The sequence below is a fragment of the Octodon degus genome, unplaced genomic scaffold, assembly GCF_000260255.1.
Source record: "Octodon degus isolate 3935 unplaced genomic scaffold, OctDeg1.0 scaffold00121, whole genome shotgun sequence".
Taxonomy (NCBI): domain Eukaryota; kingdom Metazoa; phylum Chordata; class Mammalia; order Rodentia; family Octodontidae; genus Octodon; species Octodon degus.
Window position 1 is genome coordinate 2,181,089 of NW_004524697.1, and position 15,963 is coordinate 2,197,051.

The window sequence follows — 15,963 nt, forward strand, 5'->3', positions numbered from 1 at the left end:
CAGCAATATGTTTGGGTTGATAATATTTATATTTGTCTCCAAACTCATGTGACAACAAACCTCAAGAATGAGTCCATAGAGATCAATTGTAATCTCCCTTCTAGTTCTCTAATAATCTATTTTCTGAAAGGTATTTATTAACTATAAAATAATCCACAATAAATACCAAATGACTCAAATATATAAAACCATAGGGCAAATTTTATATTTCCTGTATTTTAATTAAATTTCTCAAAATCTTTTTAGAAATTTTTGCATATGATTTCATTCAAATTTAATAACTAATGCTAGATACATTATTCTATTCCTTGTACTATGGAAAGACACACAAATACAAAATTTAAAATGTCATTAATTGCAGAAAATGTTTTTCTGAAAAATATTCCAATGTTTTGAGAGGTGCTATATTTAAAGATTAAGAACACACAGCCTAGAAATCTACCCCCTGGTTTGCAAATTCTTCTCTACTAATTTCTTCTCTAAAACAGGAGGGGCTTATTTAACTTTTAACATTTTTCTTCTATAAAATAAGGTAATATTGTTTATCTGTCCTGTAACTTTATAATACAGAATAAATGAGTTATCATCACATATAAAGTATTTTAAATAGAGCTATTATCACCAAGTAAGCACCGTAAAGTGTTACTATGATAATACAGAAATATGTCAAATTTGATTAGATACTGGTTAACATACCCTTTTCTTTATGATACCATATTTAGAAACACTGAAAATGTTCTCATTTAGAATGATGACTTTTTATTTCTTGAAGTCTACAACGAAGTTGGCTCATATTTTTTAAATTCAGTTATTGTTTGAGATACACATCAGAACATGAGCAATGCTTTTTTGATGCAATAATGAAATTTTAATTATGTCAACTGTCACTCTAGATGATACTCAGCTTTTTAAACATCACTACTTCATTCATCCAAGACTTCTCAGGGGAAAATAAGCGCCACGTCCTGCTTATGTGTCTTATCTCAGAAGAACTTAGTGTCCTTCTTTCACAAGAAAACATGCGCTTCCAGAACAGTAGGGTATGAGTAATTGTCTCTTGATTTAGATTTTGATGTAGTCAAAGCACATCTTTAATTATATACAATGTTTTATGAAGAAATTAATTATCATGCTCACAAAGTTGACATGTATTTCAACTCATATTCTATTAAAGAAGCAATTGTATGATGTCTTCAAAAAAGAAAAGTCAATAAATAAGAGTATTTTTCCAGATACAATTTATGACAAGAGTCTACAGACCTTGTTATTCTTTGTCAAATAATTCCTTTCAAGTGCTATTTTTTTAAGAATTACATAATGGTTCTCATTTTATGCCAGAAACTTAGCCAGGGTATGAATTTGACATCACATGCATGGTGAGAATGTGGAAAAGATTCTGAGAATTCTATTTGCTTTCATACAAAAGGTCAGAGGAGCCAGTGTTTAAAACTGACTGGCTGAAAGCCTTGACTATTTGGAAAACTGTGAGAACATTTCATAATACCTGTGTACATATTCCTCTAATAAATCCTTTGTGAGGCAGAGAACATAGTGTCCACCTAATCTTACTGTTACTTTTTTAATAGAACTTTGTAAATAGACACAGTTGCTGAAAAGGATGACTTAACCTGGGTGAGCCAGGCAGAAAACAGAATTTAAACATGGAACTCTATGAAATATTTGTGTCACAGACTCTGACTCAAATGAGTTACCAAATGATCCTCCAAGGACTCCTTAAAATTCAACAGCTCTTTATATCTGCCTGTTTATGTCTCTCTAACTATGTCAATGAGACCTAAGTCACCAAGATAGTTACTGTAGAATGCACACCACTATAACTTTATGTCTATGCTTAACATAAAAATGCCATTTTGAAGAATGCAGTTATATTTAGTAGAAGTGGTGGTTATTTTTTCTTAAAGCTTAAAAGGCTCTTAGTTATGATGTAATTCATTCTTCTTTTGCCAAAACTTTAGAATTTGGGAGAAAGGAAATGGAGTCAGTCTAGGAGCTTCTGAATACACTACTAATCATTAGTAACTAATATTGATTAAGTGTTTCCAGTGTGTCAAGCGTTTATCTAACATATATCAGTGCATGCATTACTTCTAGCAACTCTGCAGGGAGTACCGTTATTAACGTAATTTTACAGATAGGGATTACCATGCCTGAGATCACAAACTTTAGGAAAACTAATCTGTCCAGGGTACTTACTAATACACTGAATTAAGTGTGAGTGCTTTCAATGAAAGTATTAAAGGCTTCTCAGAAAAGAAATTCAGTTAGAGAATGTTGGATCTAGTGTCTCTCCCTCTCTTTCTCCCCCTCTCGCTCTGCTTCTCCCTCTGCCTCTCTCTCTCTCTCTCTCTCTCTCTCTCTCTCTCTCTCTCATTTTGCCTCTTTTCTCCACTCTACTCAACACATTTTAGTAAAACACTTCATACACATTTCTAAGTATCTCTAGTGCCGGAGCTTCTGCCTCCGAGTCTGGACCTGAGAAGCGCACGTCCCGATGCCCACCCCATGTACACTCTCGGTTCCTTTGGTTTTAAGTCCAAGACAGCCATTCTCAAGGATCAGCTGATTGTGAATCTCCTTAAGGAGGAACAAGTGCCAAAGAATAAAATCACAGTTGTTGGTGCTTTGGCATGGCCTGTGTCACCAGTATCTTAATGAAGGACTTGGCAGATGAACTTGTTCTTGTTGACGTCATGGAAGACAAGTTAAAGGCAGAGATGGTGGATCTGCAACACAGCAACCTGCATCTTAGAATATCAAAAGTTGTATCTGGCAAAGATTATAATATAACCACAAAATCTAAGCTGGTTATTACAACCCCTGGGGCACAACAGTAAAGAGGGAGAGAGCCATCTTAATTTGGTGCAGCATAACGTGAACATCTTCAAGTTCATCATTCTTAATGTTATAAAGTACAGTCCCAACTACAAGTTGCTTGTTGAGTCCACCCCAGTGGACATCTTGGCCTAATGGTTTGGAAGATAAGCGGCTTTCCCAAGAACTGTATTTTGGAAGTAGTTGCAACCTGGATTCAGCCTGCTTCCACTACCTGATAGAGGAGGCTAGGCGTGCACCCACTGAGCTGCCATGGCTGGATCCTCAGGGAAGTGGAGATTCTGGTGCCCCTGTGTGGAATGGTGTGAATGTGGCTGGCATTGCCATGAAGAAGCTCCATCCTGAGTTAGGATCTGATGGGAACAAGCAGCATTGGAAAGAGGTTCACAAGCTGGACTGTTGGTGCCAGATTTGGTAGAAAATATAATGAAGAACTTTAGTAGGGTGCATACAATTTCTACCATGATTAAGGGGCTGTATGTAATAAAGAATGATGTCTTCCTTAGTATCCCTTGTGCCCTGGGACAAAATGGGATCTCCGCTGTAATAAAGATAACTCTGACACTTGAGGAAGAGGGGCATTTAAAGAAGAGCGCAGATACCCTGCAGTCAATCCAGAGAGGGCTGCAGTTTTAAAGTTTTCCAGTGTTACTATGTCACTGTCTAGGCTACAGAAGTGTTTAGTTGGAGGTTGTGCCAGCTCTCCTGTTCATCTGATGTGTGGTTGAGGCTGTACTATTAAGATGGCCTGGGGAAAGCATCAGTTTCCCAAAGTTAGAAGTAGAAACGGCTCATAGACCCCTCACAGCTGTCCTGATGGTGGATGATGCTGCACTTGTAATCCTGGCTAATATGAAGTAGCCCAGCATCTCTCAAACACCACAGCCAATGCCACACAGGCTCCAGTTGCCCTTCAGAGAGATGTATGTTATTCTGTTACACAGCTTCTCCGCCAAGCCTTGTCTGACCTTTCCTCAGTTGGTCCACAGTGTACAAATCCAATATTGCATATGAGCAAATTCAGAGGTGTGTTTGATTAGTATGCAATTATATCACGGACACTAGAGGGTTTATTTCCATACCCTGATGAGACCTAGTGAAATTCCTGCCCTTATAGCAGAGAACTGGGCTCTGTTGACTAAATTTTCAGGTTCTCCATGTTCGCTCCAGTAAACACTGCTGGGTATTCACTAACAACCTCTTCAGTCATTTAGAAAAATGACTGAAAGTCGTCATATAGGATTGCTTCTCTGCACCCTGCTGTCCTATATTTAGAAATCTAATTCCTCTTCCACACCTTCCTCTTAAACATTCTGTTTATGTGACTTAGAAGAAAATGCATCTCTTCATATTTGTTGTTAATTTTATAGAAACTACCCTAAAAGTCTTTTTCACTTTTCTTAAACTGAACTCTTCTTTGACTTCCACAGTCCCATCTAATGAAACTTAAAATTAAATTAAGTAATCAGACGTATAAATAAACAGTGGTCTCTATCTACCCCTCCCAAAAATACCCCTAAATATATGTATAATGGTGTAGTTATTTAATCGTATCTTTTTCTTTGCTTTGCTTTTTTTTTTTTTTTTGGTACAGGGAATTGAACTCAGGACCTTGTACTTTCTAGCCAGTCACTTGTGCCACTGAGCTATCTCCTTGGTCCCTGCTTAATCATATATACATCAAAGAAAAATTTCATCTGAATAGATTTTAGTTACTACCAAAGAAACATTGTTTTCTTTAAATATTGAGCATTAATATGATGTTATAAATTTTCTTTATAAAGTATTTATTCTGAATTCTTTCAGATTAACGCTAACACTTTCCTGCCCAATGGATCTTAAGAATTTTCCAATGGATGTACAAACTTGTATAATGCAATTAGAAAGTTGTAAGTATGCACTTACTTTTTCTAAATTCTTTAAGGTATAATAAATAAAAGAATTTATGACTTTATTTTACATTTTTGGCTCACATTTATTAAATAGGCATGTACTCTTTTAATGAGTTCTTAAGGTAGTGATATCAACACATGTACTGTAAAAATGTTGAGAAACTAGAAATAATAGTTTTTAAATGTGAAATGAAATATATTTCTCTATGCACATCATCAAGACTTAAAGGACAGTGATAATTTATGAAAACTACCATTTATTTCTTGAGTCCCTGCTCTAGGTCAAGCAACTGTATACTAGGCAATAAAAATATATAGTGAATGCTTAAATTTTAAGGAATACTACAGTAAAAGATACATAGCTTTTCAGTCCTCTAAAAATTCTCCCCGTAGCGTCCAACGCTCCCTACCGCTCGCCATTATGGAGCTCTTCTGGAAATCCTCCCTTGTGTCTTTGCAATGGGTGATCAGAAACCCCGTGACTGCTGCTGCTGAGCGACGCCCCGGGCACAGACAAGGGCGTCACAGCCCCCGGAGCCTTCGCCCCCTGTTCATTGGCTCTGACACAGCGCAGCGTCCGGCTCTTCCCCCAAGTCACAACAGCCTGGCCTTTATGTCTACTTTCTTACATTCATAGTGAGGTGTGAGAATGGCCAAGCAGAATGGCTTGATGTGGTCCAAGCCATAGAGCTGATGATGAGATATCCTCCGACTCCTGGTATGATTCTGCCACTCGCTAATTTTTATGATTTTCACTATCACTCTGCTGAGGACACTATGTCATCCCGAACACACATCTTTCACACTTCCTAAGAGAGCTACCCAGTCCTTCCAGCGCTCCTCTACATGCCTTAGAGAATAAATCCATACATATCACTGATTTTTTTTCTTGCAAATGAAACTTTCAGATGCATTAATTTCTCCAAAACATAAACATAAAATCAACCCTGAACTAATGAGTTGTTGTTTAATTCCATGAAAATGCGGCAGATATAAAATAGGTCTTTCTGGAGCACTGTATAAGAAATATTTAAAAATCTGTTCAACATCTTTGTGAGTAAATCTGAAGAGGTGGTCACCAGGGCTGAGACAACTCTGCAGTGCGGGGAGCTGTCGCTAGATGGCGGGCCTGCCTCGTGGGGGAGCAGGACCCGCTCCACCATCCCCATCCGCTAGGGTTTTCCTGAAGGACTAGAAACAGCTATTTCTCTGACATAATCCCAGCTTGTAAAATGCAGAGGCTTCGTCTTTATAGGTATCTCTTAAATATTCAATAGAGACATGAATAAAGTAGTTAAGTAAATGAGAGGAAAGTAAAACTGGAAGAGCTATGTAACAATAAAGGGGGAAAGAAAGGAAAGATCCCCACCAGTACAGAGTTTGTACCATGAAGAAAGGCAGTTTGAGGATAGGGTGGTTGGGTATTTTGGCAGCAATACTAGTCTGTAGAGAAAATCAAAACCAAAACGAAAAGCACCCAAAGTAGTCTACTGGTGTGTGCTAATTACGGAGCCAGTCAGCTGAGCGCCATTCAGGAGGCCAAGATGAACTGTTCAAGAGATAAGGCACGTCAGAATTGGTCATTGCTGTGGCTCTTGATTAACAATAAATTATGGTTATTCAAGAAGCTTTTGTAATACTCTAGAAAAAAGAATAGAAGCAGAGACAAAGCGGAATAATATGGAAAGTAGAAATTACAAAAAGGTTAATATAAATGGATTCTAAAGGCACTCACAGACTGAACGGCTGTTACCTTATGGGAATGTTGACAACCATTAATTGTGTCATAAACCTCAAAGGAAGATTCAGGAAATTCCTGTGAAATTATGAAGCCTTGTTTTTCACTAAATGTTTTACATTTGAACCCCAATTTTGGTGTATAGCTGTTGCTTGGGATAAATGATAATGAGAGAATGACATTTGTAATTAACAGTAAACCATTACACAATTACTAAAGTTTCTATTCAAGATGGCTATATCAGTTTACTGAACTTCAGATTCTGCTGCATGATGCTTTTTAACTTTATGAAATAGAATATAAGGTTTATTCCAAAAGACAAACTTGCATTACTTCCCAGGTTTTATTTGTAGATGCATTCATAAATCATGTACGTTGACAAAGAAGAAATAACTATGATATAAGTGAACAAAACACACCTACATTGCCACCTACATGATGCCCCCAGAGGAATTTACAAACCTATACACAGCAAGAGAGATGAGAAAAAAATTCAGTATTCAATTTTCAGCTTTACTTTTACAGCTTAAAGAATATTTCTAAATTAACAATTTTTTCTTCATTGCAGTAGACATGTGGACTTTCTTAAGCTGGAACATTTTTTGTTAGATAATCTTCTACAGGCATAAGATTGAGTCAAATGTAACACGGGACACATAAATTATGATCACTCCATAAAGGATATACTTCTGTAGTTCACATCAAAAGACGATAGATAATAGATAGATGCATAATAAAATGAAAATATCACCAATATGTAAAATTTAGAGAAAGTTTGATTATTTTAGATTTAAAAGAAAAACTTCAACTCAGTAAATAAATACTATTACACTATCTTCCATAACCCATGTCTTAAATCCCTAAAATTATCCCCCAAATGTGGGCTGAAAGACTTTATAGGATAATCTTTCAAAAAATACCAATAAGGAGGGCCTGGGAGATAGCTCAGTAGAATAAGCACTTGCCTGGCAAGAGCAAGGGCCTGATTTTAATCCCCAGTTACACACACACACACACACACACACACACACACACACACAAAATAACAATAAGTCTTTTAAAAAAATTTGAAATATAGTTTCATGAATTTGCATAGAAATAGTTAAAGACAGAAGATATTTTTGTGGGGCTTTTGGAAAATAAATAGTAAAGGTAATGGAAAATTTTTATTATTTACTTTTCCAACTGTGTTTCAAAATCAGGCTTGACATTACACAGAGCAGATACTCTGAAATTTATGCTAAGCCTAACTAAGGCAAAAGACAGGCTTGGTGATGAGTTTTCACACTTATTTCCTAATATTCTCTTCTGTTATCCAAACTCTTTCATAACTTAAATGTTTTGGTATTGTTCAAAATAATGCTGTGCTTTTCGTTGCTTCGCCTGAGATACAGATGGTTATCATTTTCTAAGTATTTGTTACTTAAATCCCTGTCACTGCAGTTTCGGTAGGAAAAAAGCAGTTGTCATCACAAAACTATTCTCTGCTGAATTAGGTACTTATAAATTCACGTAAAATATGTGAATATTTCATCCTACATAAAACCAATGCTCACTATGTTCTAATCTGTCTGCATCTTTGTAGGTTTATTTTTTCTAATTATCAGATATTTTAACTGTATGACAATATAATAAATATATGATAGAGTTGCCAATTGTATAAAGGATACCCCAATAGATTTATATTTATTAGCCATATTACTTGATTTAGTCCTACCCACAATGTAATGGAATAGGTTTTGTTTCTATTCCCAATCACCAAATAAGGCTTAGAGATTAAACATTTCCAAGATTGCGCAGCTCTAAAGTGGACAGAGGGAGTTGTGATTTAATAGCGTGCAAACTTATTGCACAAGCGTCAGTCATCGTTAAACTTATCTGACAAATTCTAAAATTATATATATAGTAACTCTGGTATTTTAAAATTAGTCTACAAGTTAAGCATGTCCAGCACTTTGAACTGCTTTCTCTTATGGGAAGACTAGAGTTACTTTCTTGCCTGTTTCCCAACCCTTTATGTATATTAAAATTGGCCCAAACTAAGATCAGTAAGCGAGGCCTGTCCGCTCTTAGTGGCAGTACCTATCATCCTGTAGCTATTGTGGTCAGAGTTTATAGGCAGTTGGAAAATATTCATTACCCAGGCTACATATAGTCAGGTCAGTGCTTCATCCAAGTTCTGTGCCCCCTGCCATAGTTGCCCAATTGGTTCCCTTGAATAAAATATTTTAATTTTATTGTATTATTTATTTATTTTAATTCAAGTACTTCATTTCTTTCCCAAGTACTATATCATCCTGATAGTTTTATTCCATAATTCTACTTTGATGATGCATCTTCCTCCTGATTACTCACCCAGGGAGTTGGACGGCATACAGCTACTCATTCCCCAAAGGGCAGCCTTTAGGAGACTCAGCCATAAAGCACTACAGATATTCTTGTTTTATAATACTGAAAAAAAAAACCCAGTTGCTGTATCTCTCATGTGCAGGTCATCACTGACACAGTCATCAGTGATTGTTGATCATCCATCATCTTGAAATCTTCCTCTTAAGTAGAGCAGTAGAACTAATCAAGTACTTGCTGAAAGCACTACTTGTGCTGGTATTTCCTATTCTGGCAGAGATGCTAACAAGATCATGACATATTATTACGCTGGTGTATGGCACATGGCATGACTTTTCCTTTGTGATCCTAGTGGGGTCACTGCCTCCTCCTGCTTTACTTGCTCACAGATCAAATTTATTCTAGAACTGTGTGTGTTTATTGCTTAGCATTGTTTCTAACTCACTAAATCTACCTGTTAGTGATTGAATGTATTCTCAGGTAATCCTTTAATAACTTTGCAGTTCTTTATCACCCAGCTAAGATTCTGTATTGCTTTACCAGTCTAATATGCAAAATATCTTCATGTCCTATAATTTTATTTTTCTTCAGAGAGACAATGGAGATTGAGAGTTAATATTTTTCTTCTTGTCTCCAGTGTTGCTATTATTTTCTTTTACTTCTAGAATCCATGGACCTTTTCTTGTTTGCATCTTCAATTTTAATGTGAGTAAAATGAAAGGCAGAGCCTCAATGCATTAAGAAAATATTTCTTAATTGTTTTGGATGCTCTATTTGGCTTATTTAGCAGCAAATAATGTTTGTCTATCTCAACAGTACACTTTGTTATCACTAATAAGGCCAGTGTAATCCTAAAGAGAGACAAAGTTATGCTCTTCTCTCTGCCTAAAATGAGCCTCCTACAGATCTATGTGTCCATAGACCCCTCGCGTCCTTCATTGGGCCACTTCTGGCCGTCTTTTCACAGTTCCCTGCACCGATGTTGCTCCCATTCCATCCCATGCCGTTTCCTTCACAGTGCGTATTACTCTCTGAAGTGGCAGTTTATGTTTTCGGTTTGCCAGTCACATCACACTCACTACATTTTCTCTCTTGCGTATCACTTAACTCTCACTAGGAAAGCTTGTGAACATTAGGATAGTCCTTTCGATTTTCCCTTGTTCAATACAGTAAATATCATGGGCATGTCTTTTACAATGAAGTTTATGTGATCTCATTTTGATCATAATTAATCTGAAGATTCATTACAGAGTAATCTGAAGATCCATCGGTGAGGCTGCCTGGAAACCCCTGTTTGCTAGAGTAGCTGGGAAGATACCCATTGCAAGCCTGTGTACACCCCATAGCTCTACTTTCAGCTCTGTGTGATACACGAGTGTGAAATCACTGTAGACCCTTAAACATTGCCATGTGTTGACAGCTACTATATTAAAGAAAGAATTTAGCAAAATGTCACCAGTCATTCCATAAGAAGCTACATAATTTATGTAAATCTGTTTGCTTTTCAGAGGCTAAGCTGTCTCTTTTTTTTTTCAAAATTTTATTGATAAACTGATAGCAATGAGACAGTTTCAAATCAAATCGGAAGTACAGTTTCAACAAATAACACACTGCATATATTCTTCTTAGTGGTTAATTGCTGTACAAGATGAGGACTTGAGATCCTATTTACAAACACCATTAGAACAAATCATTCTATTCATTAAGAGAATGCAACTATATATCTATCCTAACCACTTTGAATACACAGATACAAAATGGACATTCATCTGTATACCCCATTTTTTCTAAGTTCCGTTACTGAATATTATAGGTGTGTAAACTCAGCAAAATATTCTAAAAGAGTCCAGTAGCCCATAATAGCATTGAGTCTTCTGCTTAACTGGTAATGACAGAAATTATTGACCTGAGTCCCCCACAACTCAATATAACAGCATGGCTTTACTTCCTATATTTCATCTTCATACTTTTCTACTGGATGGTTAAGACCAAGGTAAAGCAGGACCTGTGCAACAAGAGTTGTAGCTTTTGGGTCTGAGAAGGTCAGTGAAATCCCCTCAGGATTTATCCTGAGATCCTGTACCTCAGATTGTAGAACCTTTGTCAGTGCAGCCATGTGGATGAGCCATTGCTTGGCCAATGTGCTCTCTGAAAGCCTGAGAGAGTGTCTTCTCCCCATGTGACTCTCGTTAGGCACACTCTATGTCATCGATCACTTTCCTCTTTGGCCCCATAATCTTCTTGATCAGAAAATTTGGTACACTACCGAGGTACATGACATTACAGTACAAGTTCTCATATGTCCTGAGTCTTAACTGACCTTAGAAGATTAGGGCCAAAATGTTGGCTTTCCTTGTATAAGCTGTCTCTTTTGTAAAACAAGTGAGCTACATTAGATGTAAGCAAAGGTCACCTCAACTCTAAGAATCCAAAAATTATTTAAATACACCAGATCCAAGGTCTGACGTGTTAAATTAATAAGATGGCCTTTAGAAGTCATGGAAGATCCACAGTGAGGATCTAGAGGAAAAGAAACTCAAATCAGTAAAGAAAACAATATTAATTATCTATAATAATGATAAAAAGTAAAGCCACTTAAAATAGAAAATGAAAAGAATAAAACTATATGAATAAAAGTTTGGGGATAATTATTTTTAAAGTAAAAGGCACAGAGTGTGGTGGAAGAGTTGTAGTAATACATAAGTAAGGTACACTTGAGAAGTCTTTGAAGAAGTCAGCACCAGGAAAGGCAAATCACAATGACAAAGGCTTGGACCGCTTACCCTTTGCCAATTCTTGTGAGGAAGGCATGTTCCAGACCCCTACAACTGACCCCTACTGCTGTGTGGCAAGCATCCCTCTTGCATCCTCAAAGATATGCAAGTCTCTACAACATTGAAAGAACGCCTTGTCAGATTGATGAGATCTCAACAGTCCCTAGAGCCTATTTCTTCTCAGAAGGCCTGTTAGTTGATGCATTGTGTCAACTTGGCTGAATCAGCTCGGCAGATCTCAGCTTGGGGGTCTAGCCCTGCAGGTGGGCAGGGCCCAGGAATAGAGAAAAGCTTCCTGCCACCCTGCTGGAGTTCCTGCTGCCACGCCCTGCTTCTGTGGAGAAGTTTCAGTTTTTGGAGCTTGATCTTTGTGACCGGCGCCACTGTGGAGGAGCTCCGATTTTCACTGTGGAGCACTGGTCTTCACAGTCAGTGCAGAAGGAAGAGAGAGGCTTGATGGACGCTGCTGCAGCTGCTGCTCCTCCTCTGCTCTTCATTGTTTTCTGCTGCATGAACTGCTGTGGTTTGCCTTGGAGCCAGCAGAATATGGACTGATCCCTCCAGTATCTGTGAGCTAAATCAACCTTTCCTTCCTTCATTTTGAGTGTCAGGTATTTGTCCAGCAAAGTGTAAAAAGTAACTAAAACAAGACCCAAGAGGCCTGTTTCTTCTCAGGACCAATCCCTAGAAATTTGTTGATTTCTCTGAGTCTTGGGTGCAGATCTAGGGACTGCACTTGGCAGAAATATTCATATGCAGGCCTGGTAAAATTGTATTTTAAAAAAATGATGGATATATGCTTGTAATTCATAACAAATACGTTCATCATGGGAGTTGGTAGTATACATACTTCATTTTATTCCTTGTATCTTTTTCTCCCACCCCACCTCTCTGTGTCCCTAGATCCCTTCCATTTCTTCCATTTCATGTCATATGTCTTCCATTTTGCACTTTAAATAATTAATACTTTTGCTTTCTCATGAGATATTTAACTGTGTCTGATATATTTCATTTAGCATATGGTCTCAATGTGTATCCATTTTCCTAAAAATGACTCAAATTCATCCTCTATAACTGAGTAGTACTCCATTGTGTATATACACCAAAGAATTGTTGACTTAAAACAACATAATTTGTGAGTCGTAAATATGAGAGACTTTTGGCAATGCTTTTATGCATAAGTATTATACAAACATAAGTACAATTTACAATATTTTCTAACGATGATGGTTTTTTCTAAGTCAAATAAATGACCTCACAAATGTTCACACTATAGCTATTTGGGAAATGATGGAACATTAGTGAGAAGTTAGGACACTGAAAATGGGAAAATAAATTTCCTTGGATGTATTCAACATAGTCAATTGTGATTACATTTCTACTCTCAATCTAATTACATTCACTGCTTCCATAATCACCATGAAAAATGTTTATGATATATCTGTCAGTTGCAAAATCTCTCCTGGTTCAGAATTGGGTTTTCATATTTATGTGACATCAGCATATAATTATCAATTTATGAGTTAGAACACATAAAAATATTCTGGAAATGTAAATACAATACAACTGATGATTTAATAAAATTATGTTACTTTTTTTTGTGGAACTGGGGATTGAACTCAGGTCCTTGCACTTGCCAGGGAAGTGCTTATTCTACTGAGCCATCTCCTCAGCACCAGCCATCTCCCCAGCACCTATGTTACATTTTAACAGGTGTAACAGGATAGAAGCATAATTTAAATAGAAGGCTGGTCAAATAGCTCAGAGGATTAAAGTACCTACAAGTAAGCAAAGGGGCTGGGCTTCCATCCCTGGGCCTGCCTTGCTGGCCCCACTCCCAGGGCATGCTGAGACAGCAATTGAGACTGGGCCTGGTGGAGTGTGCCTGTAATCCAGCTCTTGGGAGGTTGTAAATAGACAGATCACTACTAGTCTGTTCTACGCAGTGAGACCCTGAACACCTTGCAGATCCTTCCCTAAAATATAGAAAAAATAATAAATAAATAAATAAATGGAGCGCAGTTTTGAACTTTTTCTTCATCTGTGTTGAACAATTTTAGACTTTCAAATAGTGAGCTTTCTTAATGTGGTGTTTCCATCTAAAAGATATGATACTCAAAACCATTCCAGCTTAAATAACTTAAATTATTACAATAACATTTTAAGCCTCCTATAAAACTATTTTAAAGAGACATCACCAATTTTGCAATTTAACTTATTTGAGGAGATGAAATGGAATTATCCAGAGTCTAAATATTTAGATAGCTTTTTATTCAAATACCATTGACATTTTAGTTATACATATTATACTTACTTTTGGCTCCAAGTGAGTTATTAGCTATCTTTCCTCCAGAAATAGTCTGCTTTGGTTAAGTTATACCAATAAGCAAAAAGATACAGACTGTGTTAGTACATACAAAATAAGCAATGTGGTTTGATTTGTATGATAAACTATACAATAATAATTAATGGTAACCTCTGGATTTCTGTCACTGCTAACTCAAATCATTTTATCTTTCACTATATATGATATTAAATATGAATTTTGGGTCAGACAAATAGCTCAGTGATTTAAAGCACCTGCTTAGGCAGATGCAGGGGCCAAGAGTTTGATCCCTGGGCCTGCCGTACTGGCCCCACCCCTGACACACTCTGAGACAGCGATTGATACTGGGCATGGTGGTGCACACCTGTAATCCCAGCGCTTGGGAGGCTGTAAACAGGAGGATCACTATGAGTCCAATAGATGCAGTGAGACCCTGTATACCCTGTCATAAATACAAAAAAAAATAGTTTCATGGGGTCTGTCCATTAGCTCAAGTGTTTAAGTGCCTGCTCATGCAAATGCAGTCAGGTGCAGGATGCTGCGGAGGCACAGGATGCCACGATTTGATTCCCACATTCACCTGCATTACCAGACCCGCTCTTAAGGTAGCCTGAACCATCCAGAAAAAAAAAATCATTCTAAATATGAATTTTGGTGTTTAAAACCTACCCATTAACATGCTGATGATCTTCTTTTGAATCTTGAATAGATACATTGCAATGATAAAGGACATCTCACCTTTAAAAGTAATTGCACCAAAATTGTATGATTTCATTTCTTTATATATAAGCTAACAAATCATGTTCAAGTTTAACTTTAATAGCATTATTAATACTATTTAATAATTATTATGTATTAATGTATTTAAAATAGTACTTTAATCCTATTTCTTCACATGCTTCCAAATCCAGAATCCTCACTGGGACTTCTTCTTAGCATGTAGGGTTTCTCTAGGATTTTCTAGGCTTTTCATTTTGTATGTAAGTAATGTTGAAATATCAGACCTCAGAAGCCCAAGAAGAATGTCTCTCTGTTCGCCTGTATCCACTTTTAGATACTGGCAAATTGATCTGGCTTTTGGAGCCTTTGTCAGCATTTGGGACCTATAAAGAATGACTTCATTAGTTCACAAGCTTGAGCAGGTCTTAATCTTCAGCCTTGAGGGCTGGCAGTGGGTAGAAGACATTTTCCCACAACCTGAAGTTTATTATAAAGTGATAGGCAGAATCTATTTATAATCTCTCCAAATGCAGAAATATAACCAACTGAAATATATTTTCCTCATTAAAATGGGCTCACAATCAGGTTGTTTTCTGATCTTAACTGAGATTTCTCACAAGAATTTTTGTAACTGTTACTTAACCTTTGTCAACCACAGGAAGGCTTGAGAGATGTGAACAAAGTTGTTGGGTGATTATCAAAAAGAAAATGTAGGAGTTATCAGCTGTATTTTCACCTTTAACACTAGAGAAAGATGGAAAATTTAAATCTGCATTATATATTGGTGTCTCAGATCTTCAAAAAGAAATTTAAGCCAAGTAATGTAAGATAATGGCCGGCCACAGGTCAGTTTACCAGAAGCTTAAGAGACAGAATAATTATTAAGAGGACATGAAATTATTTAATTCAGTAGACATAAAACTTAAATGAAGCCACATGTAACAGCACGAGTTATGGAAAAAGAATTCAAATTAAATGCCCAAATTATAAATAAAAAAGGTTTAGTTAAATGTATTTTGACATGGCAGTTGTTCCTTGTCAGGTCAATAACATTTACTTGAGTAATATTTCTCCTAGCAATGGTCAGCATGTGCCAAGAGTGAGTCATTTTTTTCTTTTTTTGAAATTCCTCCTGCATATTAAGAACATAAGAATTTGCAAACTAGGTCACACTAGAAATCTCTGTCTTTGGATAATTTTTGAGGTTGCTGAGACAAATATAATTCCATTTTACTTTTAAAACTAAACACACATTTATAACTTATTTATAAATCTCCATACTCATTTTGAGCTTAGATATATTCTCAGCCCACA

General features: G+C 36.7%; 1 protein-coding gene across 2 annotated transcripts in view; it reads left to right on the plus strand.

Annotated features, from left to right (window-relative positions):
• The window catches only part of Glra3 (glycine receptor alpha 3), a 203,652-nt gene that overhangs the window by 140,713 nt on the left and 46,976 nt on the right, over nucleotides 1–15,963 (plus strand). For both annotated transcript variants that reach the window (XM_004640224.3, XM_004640223.1), the window contains exon 5: nucleotides 4,660–4,742. In XM_004640224.3, the coding sequence (XP_004640281.1) occupies nucleotides 4,660–4,742 (83 nt within the window). The remainder of the gene's footprint in view (nucleotides 1–4,659; nucleotides 4,743–15,963) is intronic.